Source organism: Rhinolophus hipposideros (genome assembly GCF_964194185.1).
Source record: "Rhinolophus hipposideros genome assembly, chromosome: X".
NCBI classification, from domain to species: Eukaryota; Metazoa; Chordata; class Mammalia; order Chiroptera; family Rhinolophidae; genus Rhinolophus; species Rhinolophus hipposideros.
The window spans coordinates 102946621-102970328 of NC_138046.1; the positions used below are offsets into that span (position 1 = coordinate 102946621).

General features: G+C 35.9%; 1 protein-coding gene across 1 annotated transcript in view; it reads left to right on the plus strand.

The window, feature by feature from the left end:
* DMD (dystrophin) overlaps window positions 1-23708 on the plus strand; it is a 2022175-nt gene that overhangs the window by 1166936 nt on the left and 831531 nt on the right. Inside the window, exon 45 of the mRNA XM_081043053.1 lies at window positions 16415-16590. Coding sequence (XP_080899179.1) covers window positions 16415-16590 — 176 coding nt within the window. The remainder of the gene's footprint in view (window positions 1-16414; window positions 16591-23708) is intronic.

Below are 23708 nucleotides of genomic sequence, written 5' to 3' on the forward strand. Positions count from 1 at the left end.
ATTGGTACACCCATGTTTCATCACCAGTGATAACATGGCCCAAAACATCTTCTTGCCTCTCCAAAACGTCTTGGCAAACTTCAACTCTCCTTTGCTTTTGTTCATCTGTGAGCTCCTTCTGGACCATTTTTGCACACCCTTTTCTCATGCCAAGATTTTCAGTTAAAATTTTCCTAACTCTTTCTCTATTGATGTTTGCTTGGTCTGCTATGCATCTCACAGTCAGCTGACGGTTTTGACACACAATTTGACAAATTTTTGCTATGTTTTCATCAGCTCTGCTCATTACTGGCCATCCTGACCTTTCTTCATCAATGACACGTTCTCTCCCCTCAGAAAAACGTTTAATCCATTTGTACACTGCTGTTTCCTTCATGGCATTATCCCCATAAACTTGGACTAACATGTCCCTGATTTCACTTCCATTCTTGCCAAGTTTAACAAGATATTTAGTGTCTGTTTGTTGCTCTAATTCAAGCTCAGACATTCTCGCGATGGCACACAAAAACATGCAACAATAATAATGAACGCCATTCAGCAGGATACCAGCACACGTTGGCACAAACACATCTGTGAGACACTGATATACCAAGGTTATGAAACCTTACCAAGCTGTTTGTACAGTGCTGCCAATGTAAGTGCACAGTGACAAGTTAGTGAACTTAATTGTCAAACCTCATATTAGCCATCTATCCTTGAACTTCTTCAGGTGGTAGGCAATTGGACATTATGCTTGTAGGACAGAATGAAGTACTTACATAGTTACTTTATTTTAGGAACTGGGGACAATTTTGTTAACTGAAAAAAAGTTATTTATGTTGCTTAGAAATATGAAATTCAATTTTCATACCATAAAATAGATTAAACCATGGAACCAGGCATGCATGTCCACCGTAAAAGCAAGTGGAAATACAAACCCAAATGAGCTGCCTCACATTGTCTTTATCAACAAGTATCTGTTGGCTCCTTATTCAGTCATCCAGAAATGCTGTTTAGCAGGAGTAGATGGAAAGCTTTTGCAGTGATGTCCTCCCATTTTTGAAAACTCAGATGGTATCTGCCTATCTCCAATATTAACCCAGTTCCTCTAAGACCACTGACTGCAAAGTAGGATCATATTGTTCGGGTTCTTTCATTTCCCTGGAATATACAGAGAGTGCCAAAAAAATGTATACACATTTTAAGAAAGGAAAAAACTATTAAAATTGTAATATTCAATATATACCAATAACAAAGATGAATACAGGTCACGTTTGACTTCTGCAATTACAGGAGGTGCTCAAAGTGGTTACCATCAGCATCCAAACACTTCTCATTACGGCGAACTACTGCTTGAGCAACGTTGACCAAAGTGTCCACTTGTGTATATTTTTTTGGTACCTCTGATAGTTAGTCTGGGGTAGGGTTTCCAGGCGAGAATTCCCACCCATTCTCAGGAATTTTTTTCACTTTCCCATTACCGAATCCCGGGAAAAGTTGGTCGGGAAATTGGGAAAATCAGCTCCTTGAACCCAGTAATACCCACCATAGGAAATAAATGTACTACTCACGATGTATCTCTTAGAAATTTTTCCGATTTATTACTAGGGTTTCCCGACGGGAATTCCTACCCGTTCTCGGGAATATTATTTTTCTGCTTTTCCATTCCCAAATCCCGGGAAAAGTTGGTCCAGAAATCAGGAAAGTCGGCTTCTTGAACCCAGGTGGTTGGTAGTATCCGCCGTCAGTTTGTGGAAACGATTCATCGTGGAGAACACAAAGCAGTTTGTATCTTGGGATTTGGGAACGGGAAAGCAAAAAAAGTTCCTGAGAAGGGGCGGGAATTCCTGCCTGGAAACTCTAGTCTGAGGCCAGAGATTGTAGCTCATTCAGAACAGCAAGGTGCTCTTTTAAAATTCCCTCACCTAGTTGGGGCTCATTTTCTTTATACCATTATACCTTTTTCAGTCTGATGAACATTCTCCTGGACAGAGCAGGTAAGCAGAGTTGCTGAGCAGTTCTGCTTTCTGTGTCATCTTGATCCCTAACCTTCCTTCTTCAGCCCCAATCAGTGAACTTACATCTTTCTGGTTCTCCTTTCTCCAAATGGAAGTGGAAAGGCCCTGGATGGTATTTTTAATATTATCACAAGTCTCAATTCCAGGCTCAGCTTTTCCTCCCTGTGCAGAGTTCTATATTGTTCTTTTTAATATCCGTCTTCAGTTATGTGTCCCTTACTTCATCCCATGCTGATACACTTTTAGAATCTGAGTTTATTTGAGGATGCCTATATGGTGGGCTGCATCTTGTTATACACCACCCTTTTTAAAAAATTGTCGCTGGGATCATTTGCTATTGTGTTGTCCAAATTTTATTCTTGAAAGCTCCCCAAGCCTCTTGAGATACTTTTTCCTTTGAAAATGTAAAATCATGGGATCGCTACATGTTTTTCCCTTCTTAATCTCATAAACATACCTGGCCGCACGCGCACACACACACACACACACACACACACACTTTCCTGAAAAACGGAGATCATTCTACTTGTCCTACAGATTGTCCAAATTGATCATCATGTATGGGGATAAAAGGGTAACTAGTATACAATAGCCCTGATAGTTCACTAAGTCTGTCCCCACATAACCTGAATAGTTTTCTAAACCCTTTTAAATTCTGTCTTCAAGTGACTGAGGTTTGGCAATCAACCTTTCTTAGTTCTTTTCTTGAATAAGAAACATCTATATGTACTATGTGAAGTGGAAGAGAAATAATTTAAATTTGTTGGGTATCTTCATTGTTAAATGGCTAAGGTAGTATTTAAGTGAGGAGAGATAAACACTTGAAAATGATGTTTATATTTCTTAATAGAAGTAAAATTTATATAAGATGAAAACAGATTTATCTGGAAGGGAAGGAAGAGTATATTCTTAGATAATATTTGAACCTGTTAAATTTATTTCATCATTTCAATCTGTCAGAATACTTTGTGTAATATTCAGATCCTGCCATGTAATTTATTTTTCATGCTTTCTTGCTCTGTATAACTATCAAGTATATAAGGAAGTATGGAAGGATTTACGGAACTGGGAAACTCATATGTAGTGTGTTCAATCTAAGTTTTTCAACTGATTTTACTCATAAAACCAACACCTTAATAAAAAGAACATTCCCATCACCTCATGCCACCAACCAGTCAATTCCTACCCCTATAGGTACTTATTGTTCTGATTCTGTCATCATAGATTAGTTTTGTCTGTTCTCGAACTCATATGAATGAAATTATACACTAAGTACGATTTTGATCAACATACTATTGTTGAGATTATTCATCCATATAGTGAGTATATTGGTAGTTCATTCCCTTTTATTGTTGGTTAGTATTTCATTGTATAAATATGCCACAATTTGTTTGTCTATTCTGTTGATGGACGTTCAGGCTGCTTTCAGTTTGGGGATATCATGAAAAAAGGTGCTATGAGTGTTTGTACAAGTGTTTTCGTGAGCATATGTTTCCATTTGTTTTGGGTAAATACTAGGATTGGAATGGCTGGGTCAAATGTTTCTAAGATACTGAAAAATAGGTTTCTAAAGCAGTTGTGCCGTTTTACACTTCCACCAGTGGTCGTGAAGAGCTCTATTTGCTCTAAATCCTCACCAACATTTGATCTTAACAATTCTTTTCATTCTTGCCATTTTATGGGATAAGAAGTGGTATCTTGTTGTGTTTTGATTTGTATCACTGATGACTAACTAATTGAACATGCTTTTGTGTAATTCTTGGGCATTCATGAACAGAGATCACGTGTGTTCAAGACAGTGCCCTTCTTACTGGGTGAAACTAATACCGTATTTCTTTGAAAAGAAGACCTAGTTGGACCATCAGCTCCAATGCGTCTTTTGGAGCAAAAATTAAGACCTGGTCTTATTTTACTATAAGACCTGGTCTTATAAAATATATAATATAACATAATGTAATATAATGTAATTATAATATAATGTAATTATAATATAATATACTTATAATATATAATACCAGGTCTTATATTAATTTTTGCTCCAAAAGACACATTAGAGCTGATGGTCTGGCTATGTCTTATTTTTGGGGAAACAGTAGTATTTTGAGGTCATGGGTATAACTTGGAAATTGGGAATGACGGACATTTTCCTACTTGGTTTCTTTCCCTTTAATTCTTTCTGAAGACTATTGCAGAGCAGGCCGCTGCTTGGGCAGCAGTGAATTGACTTTGTAAAAACACTGCTCCATGGCCAACCCTGTTGCTAATATAAAGCGCTGAACTTGTCGTTATCTTTGACCAGCTGCTGAAGATAGTCCCTTCAGAGCTATCAGCACTAACTGGTTAATTAGAAGTTTACTAGGTATTTAAAAATACAGAAATATGACTTAACCGTGATTTGTACCACCTGGGCTATGCTCATTTATTTAGTCGTTTAGTCAGCAAACTTTTACTGATTAACATGGTGAAAAACTCACAAAATGTAATGTCCCTGTACTAAAGATGCTCATAAACTTCCAATCAATATAAAGATGTTTAATTTGATATAGACCATGAGAAACATCTTCAAGTAGACACAAAAAGACACAAAAAGTGTGCAGTAGGATTTTACAGGATAGATAACTTCTAGTTGAAAATATATTCATAAGTGAGAGTATTGGGGGTGTGTCTTCATTTATCCACTTAACAAATGTGTTTTGAGCATTACCATGTAGCAAACACGTTGCTAGGCACGAGAGTGAGAACAAAGTGATGATTTCTGCCCTCATGGATCTCATAGTCTAGTGGATTGGAATGGAAGGATTACGTAAGTAGAAATGCAGGCATTCATGATGGAGGAAAGCGTGAAGATCTGGAGAATGGCCAAGGTATCACTGTGAGTTGTACAGTTCTGTAGCGTGGATGAAAAATTGGAGAGTCATTTTGAGAAGCCTAGAAAGGTTGCTCTCAGGAATGCTACGAGGTTCTGAATGTTATCTAAGCTATTTGGACTTCATGAGGCAGATACTGAGGATTCCGTATGAATGGCTGAGCAGGAAATTCATGACAGACTATCCATCAGGAGGATTCATCTGAAAAGAATATGTAGGATGTTTGGGCATGAGAAAGGTTGAGGAAACACAATTAGGAAGATGTATTACTAACTTAGGTGAAGTGTGGTGAACAATGAGACTGGCGAGAATGACATGATGGAATCAATTGGATAAGAGATATAGCAGTTGGGATCAGTAGGACTTGGATCGGGGGGAAAGAAAGGGATAAAACACAGATGAACTGGTGGTTTTTGTCCTAGTAAGTGGGAGAATACATATGTCATTTAAATAAAGAGTGACATCAACAAGAGAAACCAGCTTCAGAATGATGTTAATGTTGACTTGCAAATGTTTTATTTGAGGTTTAAGTTAAATGGAAATATGCTGAAATGCCAGGCAATAATTAAGAAGGAAGCTTCAATAGAGGTAAAAAAGTTTAGAAACTGTGGTGTAGATTCCTGACCACTGCAGTATACACCTGAAGCTGAAGATGAATAATAATGTCAGCTATAATTTTATATATATATGTATAAATATAATTACATATGTATAATTACATATATATATGGTTGCAGGATGCGGAGTACAGCATAAGGAATAGAGTCAGGGAACTGTAACAGCTATATACGATGTCAGAGGGGTAGTAGGTTGGGGCAGGAGGGTTATCATTTTGTGAGGGGCGTAAATGTCTAACTGTTACATTGTTTTGTACACCTGAAACTAACAAAAAAAATGTCATGGGGATGTAATGCACAACATAGGAAATATAGTCAATAATATTGTCATAATGTGTTATGGTGTCACATGGTTACAGGACTTATCATGGTGATCATTCCATCCTATCTTAATTGTCCTCTCAATTTTGTCCCCAACTGTGACAAGGAACATGTTATAGGGTATGGCATGGTAAAGCAGTTTTTTGGATACTACATTTTTGCAATTACACGAATATTTTTGTGTATCAAAAAAGTTTAGAAACATTAACATTTGATAATTGAGTCTTTTCCTCTACACAAATTAGATTTATAAGGAAGTCGAAATCACTACTGTTGGTTTTCATCTCTTTTTCACAACTATATCCGATCTTTTAAGGATTCATATGGATAATCCTGGAAGTTTTAACAGAAGACTTGCTTAAGTCCTCTGACTGTTTTATTCTTACATTCCTCTGGTTTGTACGTAGTTCAATAAGGTACGAATTGTTGACATTGTAAAAATATGCTAATAGTGGAGAGAATCCATTCTTGTTCCTAATTTGTCTGATTTCCAGGGGATATGCTCAGTCAACAAGAATACATGATTTTTTTCAAATCATCTTTCGTTCTCATCTAATTCTGTGAAAGAGAGGAACATTACCATACAACAGATAATGAGTTGGAAAATAAGAAAGAAAGCTGACCTCCGAAATGGAGGCTTAGAAAAAGGAGTAGCTTTGGTTTAATGCCTGCGTAAATTAACAAGAGGGACACAGAAGGCTTAGTGATGTCCAACGTGTGCTTAGAGATGATATCTTGGCGGGGGGTGGGAGGGGTTCTACAATCTAAGCTAAATGTTTAAAATCAATTAGTTGATGTTAGACACAGAGAGCTGTTTTTTATCCCTCTTTGTCTTATTTCTGGTCCTTCCCATTCTCAAGAGCCTGAGAAACTAAACCTTACCTTGATAACTTGTTATTTGTGGTAAGAGAAGAGACTTTGTAAAACACACTTTTTTTTTAAACACACTTATTTTTTAATGTCTCTTTTCCATACTTGGGTGTTGCATGTATTTCAAAATTTTACTTTTGAACCATTCAAGAGTAGTGTAATATCTTGCCTAGTTTTATGCACAATTTGTCAGTGAATATTTCTTGAGCAATTATTAAGGTAAGCCGCGTCCAATAGTGCCTGGGAATACAAGGAATGGAAAACAAAATGCCTGCAGGCATGTATAATGTTAATTACCACAACCTCTGTCTTTTTTTGACCATCTCCCCAAACCCAGATACTTATATAGGTGTGCACACACAATTAAACACACAGAATTAATTGGTAGATCTTGTTTGCATAGCATTTCACATAGCTGCATTATAATACAACGTTGTATATAGTTATTTGCTCTCCTCCATTAAATTGAGTATTGACATGAAAATACAAGCTTATTTATCATTGTAGAGGCATCAGATACAGAGTAGTCACAAACTGTTTGAGCAAGTTGCCTATATTAGTCATTTAGAGATTATGCCATAGCTAAAGCACGTAGAATTGCTTTGAGTACAGAAGAGGAGTTTGTTAAGGGACAAGTTTAATTCCTGATCTTTTCAAGAGCAACATGAATATATTTTTACATCATCTCTGTCCATTGATTTTTGTTTAGTGGTAGATGGATGGACGTTAGGATTGGTAGATACAAGCTGCTCTTTTTCTTCAAATATTGTGGGGAATCATGCTTCCTCTCAACTTCCTACATTATGCTATGTGCATGGTGAGACTGATTGCCAGCAAAATGGAAATAGAATGTAGCATTCTAGAGACATAGCAAGAGTCAATAATGGCAACATTGCTGTCATTTTCTTATGTCGCAATTGTCACGCTAATATTCAGGAAGTCCCCAAATATATTTAGATTCTGAATGTTACCTTTGAAGTTATCTATAATGTTTTCAAAGCACATGGAGAATCCAACCACATTCAGTGCCAGATCCACATCACAAACCTAGCCTTAGCTCTGCCAAGAACGATCTCAGTTATATTTTCAGTCATAGTTCTTCCTCTGAGGTTCAGTCCAGCATCGCCAACTGCCCAGCTGATGTCCTTTCCTCCACACACATCTCCAGTGAATGGCTAAATCCTAGCTGTTTACCTCTCAAACATTACTTGGTTCCATCCACTTGTATTATTGTCTCCCCAATCCACAATATCATCTCCCCTCACCTTAACTACATTGATATCTCCTATTTGGTCTCCCTACTTCTACTCCAGAACTTCTCCAATCTATTCCTTCTACTGAAATCAATGATGACCAGCATCTAGCATAGTGTTTGGCTAATAGGAATCAGTCAACAAATAGTTGTTTAGTCAGGAATGACTCACTGAGTGAAAATATTCGGTAAGCATGGCAAGTACCAATATGGATCTACAACTTTTCACAGCCAATGAGATTAAACCTTTTAATCAAACATTTCCGGTCCTTAATTGCATTTACACATCATCTTGCTTGTCAGAAACAATACTGTTGCTGTTTCCATGTACTCACCTCATCATTTCTAGCCACCAAATGGCTTTTGAATAAATATTTGTATGGCTCCAAATGGATGTAACACCTCTAGAAAGAAGAATAAAGAATTTTAGAATGATCTGTGTCTCCTTTTAAATATTCTGTTTTAGGAGCCAGTGGGTTTTTTTGTTTGGTTGGTTGTTTTTTGTTTGTTTGTTTGGTTATGTGCAGTATGTTCTATAATGAAATATCTTACATGTTTTCAAAACCATCCTAGTAATTATGTAGAAAGAAGTTTATGCCCGAAGTCATCTGTTCTATTACCAGAATCACTTAATAAGCAAACATGGTCATAGACAAGATCCTTCTTTTGATCAGCCAGCGGGTCAATTTGTTTTCTTAACACATCTAAGTAAATGGAAAGTAAAACAGCTCTTAAATGTTTCTATCTTGTTCTCCTGAAGATCTAATGAATGATTTAGAAGCCAAGAAGGAATGAATAAGTCTGTGAAACTAGAGAGGCCTAGCATTGATTTTAACAAAGTGAAGTCCATTAACTTTGCAAAGTTTTGTATTATACTTTACAATGACAGTTTTCTTTAAAGCCTGGGCCACTAATTCAAATGCCTTCAGAGAATGGTAGAATACATGCAGGCCCCTCCAAAAGGCATTCAAACTATTTAAGTTCTAATGCCAGAACATGTCTGAGGACAGATTTAACTTGCAGCCTTCAGTTTCAGTTCCAAAGGCAGAGATTTAACAACATAATATACTTTTTTTCACCTTTGGAATCTCTGCTTAAAATTGAGGAATAGATGTTTTGGTGGTTTTTGTTTTTGTTTTTTGTGGGTTTTTTTTTTTTTTGTGTGTGTGTGTGTGTTTTGCTGGAGGCATTATTTCTTGGGTGGAAAAAGAAAAAAGAAGTTTGAGACAGTCCTACAAAGCATATAGTACTTAAAGCACTTTATGATGGATGCTTTTGTTACGTTCTTAGCAGTGATAATAATGAATGTATATATCACTGATATGGATGAAATAAACACATCCATAAAAAATTTCATTGTAATTTGATATTAGGTCAATGTCCCATTTTTAAAAATCACCACTGTACAAAATTTCCCTTTAGTTCATTGGCAGGATGTTTACTTTAGAAAAAGAACAGTCTAATTCTAGTTTCAGGAGGAATTATCATTATTCTTTTATGGCAAACATTATCAGGAGCAGATGGGGAATTGTAGCAATGAGCATATCTCCTATTATACCACACAAGAAAAAGAGGGATATACAGAGAGGGATATAGATGAAATCTAACAAGACCACCTCCTATTTCCCACTCCCGTAACAAACTTAAAAAAAAAATGGTTTCAGCATTATTATTAGTGGGACATAGCACATATTTACTGAAATGCAAATAAAATGAGACTAGGAGAAAGAATAAGCTTAAAAAGTATGTTTTATTTTCGATCATTTGTGAAGGCTGATCCTCTCTGATATGATTTAATTTGCTAATTATTAATAAAAGATCTGTATGTCCTTAGATACAAGTTGAATCTGAGGTACAGTTCACATTTGGAGACACCCTGTTTCCCCAAAAATTAATATAAGACCCGGTATTATATCATATCATATTATATAAGACCCGGTCTTATTTTACTATAATAAAATTATTTACTTATTTTACTATAGTAAAATAAGACCGGGTCTTATATTTTTGCTCCAAAAGATGCATTAGAGTTGATTGTCTGGCTAGGTCTTATTTTGGGGGAAACACGGAATGTTATGGTCAAAAGAAGAAAATCTCCTTCAGTATTATTTAATCCTCAGCTGTAAAGTCTGCTACATAGTACAAATATTTTATAAATACCTATACAAATGAGGGGTCCTCAGCTCTCCCTGGACTCTTAAAAGGCCCAGTAGAAGAGGGAACGTTAAGCTGAGCATTACAGATGAGTAATGAGTTTGACCTGAAAAGCTTAGCAGGATAGTCAAGGAAGTAGCAAGCCATTCAGTTTCACTGGGGGTTGGAGCTAAGGTTGAAAGTGAGGAGCAGCCGAAAATCAGGCTGCAAAGGCAGAGAGGAGAAGAGACCCTTTAGACCTTCTGTGGTAGGTTGATGTTTGGACTTCCCCTTGGAGTTAATAGGTAGGCATCATGCTTGATCTCCTCATTCCGGGCTCTTGAACTTGACCTTGATTTTCAACTCCCACAAGTTTCATTCTTTACTCAAAAATTGCCATTACTGTAAGCCATTTTTCACTTTTTTTCTATCTTTCCTGGTTTTTTTATACACTGTTTTTTCCATTCTTGCCTCTCTTTCACTCTTTGGAACTCCTGGATTTCCCAGATTTCAGCCATCCATCCATCCTTGTCACTATCCTCATGAGCTGCTCTCACATGGTCATCAGGTCTTCTACCAGGACAGAATCACCTAGTCCATGAATGGGCTAGGTTAAATGTGTCCTGTTGCTGAGTCTTCTATTTGTCTTGGGCATTTGGCCATGTGTGTTGCTTCCTTACAAAAATTCATCATCTGATAAAGGTTGAAAGATACTTTCTGGAGCATATTAAGAACTCTGAAGACAGGGTGACTATATAGTCTAAGAATTAACATGAGAAGCAACCTTGTTTAATTTATCTTTGAGAAAAGGAGCAGAGATTATTTTTCAGGCTCTTACTTGAATTCTAGAAACTGACAAAGATAAGCAATGGGAATAATCTTAAGCAGGACAGAAAGAGTAGCACCATAGGTAAAAGATAACATGTCATATTGGTATGAAATTACACCATAAAATTCTATCTGCCAGGTTTTACACATCTCTGTAAGGTTCATATTATTACATATTTTCACTTGACCAATGAGTAAACTGAGTCAATCAATGATTGACAGGTCAAAATAAATTATTAACAAAATTATAAGGAAATCACAGGATTGGAATTGTGACACATTGCTTGTTCAGTGAGGTTTGTTTTTCTCGTTTGTTTCCCTTAGTCTTTTGCTTTTAATTTTATTTATTGGGGTGACATTAGTTAATAAAATTATATAGATTTCAGGTGTACAATTCTGTAATACATCACCTATATATGACATTGTGTACTCACCACCCAAAGTCAGTTCTCCTTCCATCACCGTATATTTGAACCCCTTTACCCTCTTCTACCATCCCCCCCCCGTGCCCTCTGATAGCCACTAAACTGTTGTCTGTGTCTGAGCTTTTATCCCAATCACTTTTTTTTTTTTTTTTTTTTTTTTTTTTTTTTTTTTTTTTTTAGGGTACCGGATGTTTATTAGGGATCAACACCTGTGAAGGGAAATAGGTTTGCGTGCGGGGCCAATCACTTTTTATCTCATCTAGTTTCCTATTCTGCCTAGTTGGGGATACTTTGCCTATTCTTTATCTCCTACATAGCGTATCCAATTTGTCATTGTACAATTTCTCATACCTGCTTCTTAGATTATTCTTTTTCTGCATTTGTCACATTTTGTTTTCCATTTATTGTGTTTTCATATATTTTTGAAAAGTTTTGAGAACACACTTCTTATATTTCTCCAATGTGTTCGTATAAAGTATACTGGGTTCTTTATCTCGTATTATTGCCTCTATGCAAAAGTTGCAGGTCTTCCTTGCCTGTAATTCTTCCCTTCCCTCACTTTGACCAGGCTTGAAGGATTTATATATATGTGTCATTTTTCATAATTCAGGGACATTTCTCAATTTAAAAACATACAATAAGTTGAGAATAATGCAGTAATTCTAAAACATGTCCCCTGTTGCTCACCTGCCCCCTCCACATATCTCTCGCGTACCCTTTCTTTAATAATATATCTGTTTTGTACACCTTTGTCCTCTGACCACAAGAGGTTATAATTCAGTCTGCTTAGGGTAGAATTCTGGGCTTTTATCTTTTGAAAAAACTCCCTAGGGGAGTCTGATAGGCAGTGCTCATTAAGAAGGATGCTTTAATATTGGAATCAAAACACAACGAGCTTTCTAACTATAATGAATAATCCAATAGATTTAATTATGATTTTCCTTCTGTCCCAAACTAAGACTAGATGTTAATTGCCAGAGAAACAGATAAGGATAACTATGACAACAGAAGATTAATATGATATCAAAGCTTGAAAATTTCACTGTAGTGATTAATTTAGTACTTAAAATATTTAAAAGCTACAGAATTAAAATCAATTCATTTTCCATTAACTGAATAAAGTTGATTGAGGTTTTACATTGAATTTTTTGAATCAAATTTTATTTTCTTTGGGCTCAGAAGCTAACTGTCAAACAGCATGTACCAATTTTTCCTTCCTGTTTTGATCCATTATTTTGCTGTCTTAAGCTTTATTACTGAAAATGCTCTTGAAGTAGATTACGCACTGTAAATACTTTTGATTACAAAATCTTCTCGCAGAAACGGTGTAGACTATTAATGAGCTCTTCTTTCACAAAATTCTAAAAATCTGAAGACCCTGATTTGGGACTTTATATAAATGAGATTTAGATCTGACCATTTAAAATTATTGCTTCTAAGCGAAATAAGTCAGACAGAAAAAGCAGAGAACCCTATGATTTCACTGATATGTGGTATATAAACTAAAAACAACAAAAGAACAAGACAAACAAATGAGAAACAAAAACTCATAGACACAGACAATAGTTTAGTGGTTACCAGAGGATAAGGGGGGTGGGGGGAGGGAGATGAGGGTAAGGGGGATCAAATATATGGTGATGGAAGAAGAACTGACTCTGGGTGGTGAACACACAATGGGATTTATAGATGATGTAATACAGAATTGTACACCTGAAATTATGTACTTTCATTAACAATTGTCACCCCAATAAATAAAAAAAATAAAATAAAATAAAAAAATAAAATTATTGCTTCATTCTTAGCAATTCACTTCTCTTCTCTGGGAAATAGAAACAATAAAAACCTTTGTTGACTCTACAATTAGGTTGGAAAAGTCACTCTATCCATCCGTCTTGAAGTAGAAGGGCCAAAATAAAAAACACAAAGCAAAGGGGCTAAGATAAAAATTTTGAAGCAGCTTTGGTTGATCGCATTAGAAACCAGCAGGAGGAATTCTTTGATTACTTCACAAAGATTCAGGAAGCATTTACTCTATCATCTTACTACTCAATGTATTGTTCCTGGACCGGCATTGTCAGCATCCCCATGAAGCTTGTTAGAAGTGGAGAATTTTGGGTCCTCCAAAGACCTACTTAATGAGAATTAGCAGTTTAACAAGATCTCTAGGAGATTCTTGTACACGTTCAAGTTTGAGATGCACTAATATAGCACACATCTAATAGATGCTCCATGCATTTTAAAAACATATTACTAATAGTTGGGGGTATTGGACACTATTGAGAGTACACATTAGAGTCATAATTTTTTTCCTCTAACTACTTCCCTCACTTCTATTTTAGGCAAAGATCTCCCATTTCACTAGTCATTCATGATTGCATGATCCAGCTAGTTTCCAAATCCTGTTGATTCTCCCTTAACAGTTCATGTTCCCTCTAGCCTTTCCTTTCTGGTGTACTGTCCAAACTCTACTTAGAGCCCCAATACCTACCTCTCCGACTCTTGTCCTAGCTCTTTTGCCTGTGTCCCTGCCTTCACATTAGCCTAAACTCGACTTCATAATTATCCAGAAACACAGCTCTAGCCCTGACTCTCCTGTATTTAAATCTTAGGTCATTTTCTGTTGCCTTCCAATGAATTGCAAACTCCTTACTAAAAAGCAAAGTCCTCTCTGCCCAAACCCACTATAGGCCCAGGGCCGCACCTTTCCCTAAACTACTCTCACACAGTGACATATAGCCCAGATATGTACTCCTGATCAGATCATGGAAACTGCACGCCATATGCCTTGCCTTCTGCCATCTCTTCTCCCTCCTGACTTTCTATGTGCCTAAGGCCTACTCATTTTTTAAATTCCAAATTCCCCCCAGAGATCTCTCCTGTTCATCTTTCCACTGAGATCATCCCTCTTCTGATGGCATACATAATGAACACGTTACTTTCTCTATCCTACTGTATACAGATGGTGTAACAAGTTAACCTTTGCAACTGTGTTTAATCTCTTCAACTAGATTCCACACTGCCTAAAACCTAGAAAAGTGTCTTCAAATCTCTAGGATGCCCAATGATAAGTATTGATACAAATGATACCGTGGTGATAATGAGACTGAACTGTTCCATCCTCCCTCCTTCTCTTCTCCCCCACTTCCTTTCTGTATAGATTCATATATTCACTCAACAGATACTCATTGAAACCTCTCATACACCAGATATTGTACTAAGCATCAGTCCTATTCACTCATAAATAGGTCATGATCTCTGACCTCAAGGAATGTATCGCATAATAGGAATATAGACACAGTTTGTTATGGATGGGTATACCAATTACTCAAAATGACTGCCACATGCAACACCGGCCTGAACAGGTGATAAACAATGAGAGTAAGTATCGGAGCGAAGTCAACTAGTTGCAAGGAAATATCACATGTTTACTAGAGCATATGTGATGCACATTTAAGAGAGTATGGTCGGGCAAGCTTATGAGTAGTTCAATAACTGTGCATAGTTTTATATTCATTGTTACGTACTGTGTCCCTGGAGTAGTGGCTTGTTACCATTTTTTGCTGGTACGTTGAGTCTTTGAACTGCTAAAGTTATACTACCAAAAGTTCTATTGAAAATACTACACAATAGCAGTAAAAAAAATACCACAAAGTTTATGTGGAATGAGAGTTTAAAGGAGACTCGACCCAATCTCAGAAGACCTGCATTCACTCATTTGGCAAGTATGTTCTGAAATTTACTATGTACTTGGCATTAGGTCACGGGACAGGGGAATATAAAAATATTAGATAATTAGAATCAGGTCTATCTGGAAAATATTCTCCATACTGACTTTATTCCATTAGTACATAGAGATGTGGGAGTCCTTTAGATTTAAATATGGTAGGTATCTCAAGTTCTCATATTACTTAATTTTCTAAACTCACATTTTGTACTGGGTTATTTTAATTGCCTTACAAATTCTAGATTAACTTCTTTTAGAAAAAAATGGTAGCGTGCCATTTTTATTTAATGGTAAAAAGCATTTTTGTTTTTATGCATATTTGGTTGTAATAATCTCTTTTTTAATGGAACAATGTTTTTTCTGACATTCTTCTCTTAAAATTTAATTCAGGATAAAAAAAGAGAAGATACTTAAGTTTGGCACCATCAATGACTCATAAAAATGTTCTGGTGGCTATAGATTATTTTTTAATTTATTGCTGTACCTTAGGGATTTCTTGATAGGCTGCCCCTGAAAGCAATTATTTCTTGGTTTTGTCATGCAAAATGCATTGATGGCAACAGAATTTGAAGTAAATTTTTTTTACTATAATTTATTGGGGTGACAATGGTTAGTAAAATTACATATGTTTCAAGTGTACACTTGTGTAATGGATTTTGAGATCATTATGCTAAGTGAAATAAGTCACACAGAAAAAGTCGAGAACCATATGACTTCACTGATATGTGGGATATAAAACAGAACACAACAAAGGAACAAGACGAAAAAATAAAGAAACAAAATACTCATAGACACAGACAATAGTTTAGTGGTTCCCAGAGGGTAAGGGGAAGAGGGGATGGTAGATGAGGAAATAAATTTCATTCTAATATATTGTAATGATTTTTTGCTGAAGTATTTCTAGAGGTTTGTTTTTTTCTTTATTTCTTAATAGCTAAACTACGTATTTTCTTTTTCACCTCTCATACTGACAGTCAGTAAGACATCTAAATACTTTTTCACGTTTAAATTTTACAACACTTCATAGACTATTAAACACAGAACATCCTTGTGGGGACAAGAAATCGAACTTGCTCTTGAAAAGGTTCCCAACTAATTGATTTGTAGGACATTATAACAACCTCTAGCTGACAAGCTTTACAAATATAAAAACGAGCTGCCCTGAGAGGGCGCTTTTTTTACTGACACATAAAAGGTACCTTTCTGTCTTGTATCCTTTGGATATAAGCATGTCAGTTTCATAGAGAAACTTTCCCATGGAGTTTTTTGATTTTTTTTTCTCTCCCAGCAGAACTGCATGTGGTAGCACATTGTTGAATCTTTTCTCAAATAAAAGGACATGGGGCTTCATTTTTGTTTTGCCTTTTTGGTATCTTACAGGAACTCCAGGATGGCATCGGGCAGCGACAAATTGTTGTCAGAGTATTGAATGCAACTGGGGAAGAGATAATTCAACAGTCCTCAAAAACAGATGCCAGTATTCTACAAGAAAAATTGGGAAGCCTGAATCTACGGTGGCAGGAGGTCTGCAAACAGCTGGCAGAAAGAAAAAAGAGGTAGGATAACAGATAAAATAGGAATTCTCAAATTAAGCAGAGCTATTTAAGCTGTCCTTAAAAAAAGATTTTGTGAAAGATTATAACCAGGATGAAAGGCACTAACGTTAAGGAGCCTATCAACAGTTAATCGATAGAAATAATGATTTTTTTATTTATTTCTCATATATTGAAATTTGTCACTGTTGCCACCTAAGTAGACAGTGCTTTTCTGCTATTTTAAACTTTCAAGTTTTTTTTTAATCACATGATTGTTTAAATATGAATGTCTTCAGTATATTCCAACTTTAACAAGCTGAATTTCAATGATTTTTTTAAAAGAAGATGAGAAAAAGAAATGATAAAAGACTGTTTTGTAGAAAAGACTGGTCTTTGGCTGGATGTTTTAACAGCTTCAAATGTGACTATACTGCTGAAAAACATGATAGTAATATTTACCTTAAAGTCCAACTGCATTTGTTAGTGCATTCTTGGAGAGGGACTTGGGTGAAAAGTGTTCAAATCTAAAGGGGAGAATAAAATCTCCAAAAAGTTATTGTTGAATTCAGCCATCATTTAACTTTCCCTTGGAATGCATTGAAGGCACAGAAAGCCAAGTGTATGCTGCTGCAATTGGAAGGCATTGATATTTTCATAAATGGGATTTTTATATTATGCTTCCAGTTTTTGGTGCTAATGTTTCCTGTTTCATAATGGAGGACTTGGCCTTTATTTAGCGAATGAGACTATTGTTGTGAACAACGAAAACTCAGTTCTTCTGCCAAGCTCTTGCTTCCTACCTGTCAACTACATAATAGGTGGATGTTAATATTCAGAGAGCTAAACTGACTCATTGATGAACGTCTTGGGTGGGGAGGCATTAGACAGATTTTGGAATTATGCCCATTGTCTTTCCCCACCTCCTCTCACTGCCTTGGCTCATATTGCATTATTTAGCAGGTAGATAGACTTCATAGTCCAAAACGGACACGTTAGTTCACATACATGCCTTGCTAAAGTTAAAAAAATAATGCCATCATCTAAAAAACATTTGTATTTAAAAACTTGGTTCAGAAAAAAAAAATATATATATATATATAATTTAAGATGTTATCTTAAAATGTGTATACATTTTTTGGCACCCCCCAGTGGAAACGCAAAATAAAGACCCAAACTTTGTAGTTAAACTGCTTCCTTGGGAAAGTTATATACTTTTTCCCAAGTTAAAATCCTTCTATTAAACACACAACTATCCCATTATTTAAATAACTGATATGTTTACACTCTGAACAGGTTTAAACCTGTATAAAGTCATTTCTGAACTAGACACAAATCTAGTCTAAAATAAGATGTTAAGAAATGAGAAGGTTAAGAAAAATTGAGTAACATGCTATAAAAAATATCTTTAATTCATAAAATGGATTACATTTATTGGAAGATTATTTTTCTTTATTATATGTAAAGTATTGTTTCTCACTTTTAAATATCTTACTCATAAAGTATTTAAATAGAGTATATTAATGTTTTCTCTGATAACCCTTTTGCACCTGAATTTTAAAGTCTTGTTATCTGTTATTGACGTCTAAATGCAAATTAAAACTTATAAATGAAGCTAGAGCGATATGCCTCTTTCACCAGATAAGTTCTAAAATTTTAGATCCTTGTAAGTCTATAAGGAAGTGTATACCACTGACTCTGTCGTGAAATATTACACAAATTGTAGGTTAATTACAGCTAGGGATTTGGCTGTAATTGGTTAGAAAAGTGTTTCCCTTTTAAACATTTTGACCTACATCAAGTACTATACTTTTGTGCTTTAAAAAGTCAAGATCAGCTTCCTTGAGGTTTTTTTTTTCTTTTTAACTCAGCTTTGAAAATTGTCAACTTCACGCTACATTTTTAAAATAAATGTTAGCATATTTAAATTTCCACTGAGATCAGTTTTGTGACACACTTCCTCAGGATTTTTGTATCATTTGAATTTTATGAAATATAAAAAAGTAAGAAAATACACTCACAGCTATTTCCAAGCACCCAGTAGCAAATGAAGTAAAAATAAATAAAATGATATTTCATAAATGATATGTTAACCTAACAATTATGGGAGGGCTGTAATCATAAAAGTATTATTAATCAGTGGCATGTTTTCAGTGCAACCCAAGCAGAAGTTAGAAGGAAATGGAAGTTGTTTGTTGCACAGGTGAAAAATAAGATTACTATTCAAATTAACGAAGTATTCTTAGTTTGCAGTGTGCTTGGAACACAGCTGCCGAAAGTATTTAATGATTCTTAGTCTACATACACATATGAAAGTATATAACAAGCAAAAAAGTCTACAAAAAACTATTTGTGGCATTACAGTTATATAATTTTAAAACCTTCTCTTTGAAAATGCATGGTATCAGAAATATTTGAGAAGAAAATCCTCAGAAAAATTCAAATAGCAGTGGACATCCATTAAGGTTAGTCTATGTTGGAAATAAATGGTGTATAAAATATAGTCAATTAGCTGTGCAATTTAAGATAGAAAATTTACTGTTGCCTCAATTATGTAGCAGAGGAGCTGAATAACATTTGTAGGTTTAAACCTGATAGTAATAAGTTTAATGATGGCTTAGCCACCAAAATACTTTATAAATCACGAAGATGCAAATGGAAACCTGTGGGCCATAGGTTAAAACAAAGCAAGCCTGTGTATGACAATTTTTAAGCCCTGGTCCATTGACAGAATATAAGGGGTGCCATGAGCTTTAATAGGGATAAAATATTGCCTCTTTGTTGAGCATTCCCTTACGTTTTGAATATTAGCAACAAGCCAGAGGAATACTAGCAGTACCTGTGAAATCACAGATATTTTCGTATCTCATTAGAGTCTGTATGAATATCTCAAAATATTGTCCATGCTTAGCACTACTTCAAAACTGCAGTAGTTATTAGATATGCCACACGATCTTATTAATGTGTTAATCATGAACAAGCACATGTATTACCATATCACATTTGTTTTTCTAATAGATTGTAACTGTATTTCATTACAGTTGGCTTCCTTTGGAGTCCTGTGTGTTTTATATTCTGGACTTAAAAACGTTATTCTGGGAAGGTTTCACCAGATTGCCAGCGTGGTCCTTGCGTACAAATGATCATAACTTTTTCTAGCCAGCTGTTTGTCATTCTCATGTACTGTGGTTTCAGTCCTTTCAATGGCACAATTGCTGTTCTCATACACTCCTTTTTTCCCTGGAGTTTTCCAGCAGATACACCAGTCAAGAGAATTGGGTAGGCAGGCCTGCAAGCAATGATTGCCGGCAAAATAAGACAGGGTGTTTTACTTAGAATAATGTCAGTTGATAAAAGATTCCATAGAAGTGCAAAGCAAGGTTATAGGAACTGGAATCCCTAAATTGAGGAATCTCTGAATCATAACCCATAGCAATAAAAAATGATCTCAAGAGATTATCTCTCCTCTTCCTTTTAGACAAATGTGATATTACTTCCCCCATTTCACAAATGTGGCAATTACTATGCTAGCATATATTGAGGAATAACAGTTTCAAATGACACCTGATTGAAAATATTGCTGGAAATTTTTCCCGTTTTTTTTTTCTAGTGAAAAATTCCAAGCATGTGGAAAAGTTGAAAAAAGTAACATGATAGTACCCATATACCCTCCTGTACTTCTAATTTCCTAGATTTAACAATTAAGATTTTGTCATAGATGCTTTTTCTTCCTTATCTCCTACATATCTGCCTTTTTGTAATATAGGAAATAATACATATATACACACACACTCACTCACACACACACATACACATACACATACACACACACACACATACACACGCACAATTTTTTTATGTTTTTAACATTGCAACTGAGTTATAAATGCCCTTATACTTCACCCCTAACTACTTCAATATGCATCTTCTAAGAATAGCAGCATGTCATATATAACCATGCTTATTTATCAAGCTCAAGAAAATTAAAAATAATACCACATTATTACTTAATACCCTGCTCATATCCAGATTTCCCCAGTGGTTCCAAAATGTCACGTATAAGATTTATTTAGTACCAGTAACCCATCATGTCTCATGCATTGCGTTTGGTTTTGTAGCAGAGAAAAGAACCTTTTTCTTCTATCCTCCTTCTTAGGTTCAGTTTTAGAGCCTGCAAGTTAAACTGACAAAAGCCACATTAATAAAAGAAAGGTATACACATTTCATTTGATGTTAATATTTTTGTGTGGCGTGAGGGACTTCATGGAATGCAAGTGAAAACCCCAAAAAGTGGTAGACCTAAGAGCTTATATACCATTTTAACAAACAGCAATGCAGTGTAGGGACGGAACAAGACAAAGGAAATGAGGTTTGGGCTTCTAGGGGTGATATATTGTGGGAAGGTAAGTATGGTATATGGGGAAACTAATGGAATACAAGGGTTATTTCAGTAAGATTTCTTTATGCAGATTCAATGTTGTCTTCAGTGATAAAAAGTCGTCTCCTATTCCTGATACAGGAAAGGGGAGGGGATTACCCTCACAAAGGGAATTGTATACCCTACCTTTAGGCAGAAATAGGGAATAGTAGAGAGCTTTTCCTGTGTTTGCTGTTTCTCAGTTGCCTTCAGCTCAAAATAATCCTTATGCTGAAGTGGCATATTTTGGGGTGGCATTTTCTGATCCCCTTCCGTTATTATGTTTCTTCAGTCCCTTTTATTCTAAAACAGCTCTCCCACCTCTTTTTTTCCTTTTTACTGATACTGACATTTGAACGAGTCCAGTACAATATGCTCAAAAAAAAAAAAATCTCACCTCTCCATTCTCTTTATTTGTTGTAAACCGGAAGTTGGGTCTAGATGAGACATGAAACATGCAAGTCAAATGTTTTAGCAAGAATATTTCATACAGGGTGCTGTGTACTTCATGTCACACTGGGAGATGCATAATTCCATCTAGTCCCATTCTAAGTGATGCCACGTTAAGGTGGTCACATTCAGATCTTGAATTGTAATGTGACATTTTTTTCTTTGAAATTAGCAAGTTGTCTTATGGCTTTAACATCCATTGCTGATTCTTCCCTATCTCAATTATTACAGTGGGGTTGCAAAATGATGATTTTTCTAATTCTGACTTGATCTTACAAGCTGATTTCTTCTTTAAAAGCACACACAAAAGAAAAGCTTTTTTCTCTTTCTTTGAGGTCAATATGGAATTGTGCATTCTTATTTATTCAATATGTAATAGTGAATTACAGTTATTCTTGTTGATGCTCAGCTTGAGCAAATTTGACCAGTGTGTTCTTAAATGTCCCAGGATCACCTTACATTTTCCCTGCCCCAGGTTTGGAATCAACCATTTCTCCAAGGGTCTTTGGTTTCTTTTAGTGGTAAATAGAAACCAATATCTGGGCAGTAACCTCTTCTCAAAAAAATACTGCTACCTTTCTGGAAAGCCATCCTAGAGGGAAAAAAAATTTTCACATAACTCTCAAGGACATAAAAATCTCTTTCCAAATACATCAGTTCCCAGGAAGGGTAAGCATATTAAAAGCCCTTATGTGTAAGATTTCATGTAAAATCAGTAACTTGTTATTCATTTCAATGCCTCTATTTCTGAATTTTGGGAGTAAAGTTTACCTGTGTATAATCTATGCTAGTTTGCCAAGCAAATTAATGGTGTAAATAAGCTAATGGGAGGCATTCCTAAATGTACTTAAGGGAAGAAATTGTTTTTTAAAGACCTTAGCTCATTGTTTGCATGCAAATGGATGCTGTTAATTAGAAATGAGCCTTATCGAATTCATTAAAGTAGGCCTAGTAGGACCTCTTCTTGAAAATCTCCATTAGCAATTCATATTACTCTATGTACCCTTTGTAAGACAACCGTTTTCTCTTAAGTCTTCTTTCATTTTGGTTTCTCACTAATTCAGACTCCCCTAACAAAATTGCCTTCCGTATAGCACCTTTATTTTCTACAAAATGAAAATTACAAAGTTTTATATAATTCAAACGTCTCTTTGCAGCATATGCCATCTTTTAAATGTACCTAGCATGTCCGAGTAAACTAGTACTACAAGCCTTCTCAAACATTCACTCTGTGTCCCCAGGATCTCTCCAGCCCTAACTCTAGTCTCCCTGCTCTGTACTTGAACTTCCCTGGTTTCTCATCACAGATTTTGTTTGACTCTGACTCTCTCTTCATTCAGCCCAGAGTTTGCAGACGGAGTGCCCACAGGCACAAAACTCTCTCAAGGACTTGGAAAACATGTGATACTTTTACTTAGTCACTGTTTTGTAATAATTGCCGACATTTAAAAATTGAGAGGCTGTACATATATTTTTCTAGATATGGATTTTTGTCTACTTTTGAAAACTGAGATCTGGCTACTGGGTGCTCATTCCCACATTCTCTCCAGGCACCATTAGCGACAACTGAGTAACAGATGTTTCAGACTCTTGCTACTCAAAGTGTGGTCTCTGGACCAGTGCACACACATCACCTGGGAGTTGCTAAGAAATGCAGAATCTAATAAATCATAGTCAGCATTTTAACAAGAGTCCCAGGTGATTCATGTGCACATTACAGTTTGAGAAGCACTGATTTGAGCGAGCAAGCTTTTTTTTTTTTCAGTTTGCCGTACCTGTCCCACCTCAGCCATTTATATTAATTGCTTTCCCATAGACATTTGAATTTATAATACTTCATATAAACCCTTGTATAATGATGACGGTGATGGTGGTGGTGACAGCACTTATTAATGCCAGGCGCGGTTCCAAGTGCTTTACATAGCTCATATAACCTTCATAACAACTCTGTTCTTATTTCCATTTTTACAGAAGGGCAGTTGGGGCCCAGACTACGCAAGTTCTTTGCCCAGGATCACATGACTAGCAAGTGTTTGAACCAGGATGTTAACCCAGAAACTCTGACTCCAATGTCCTTAACTCTCGTTCCTATTTCGCATTACTTATCGTAGCTTTGGCCTTTAGCATTCTCCAGGATACACTTCCAGTTTCTGCCCAGCAACTTCTCAGTTCCCAAGTCCATCCCCTTAGCTGGCCATGCTTAGTAGCAAGGGACTAGGACGTGAAGTATGATCTGACCTATCTTTCCAACCACGGTCTCCATCATTTCCACTAT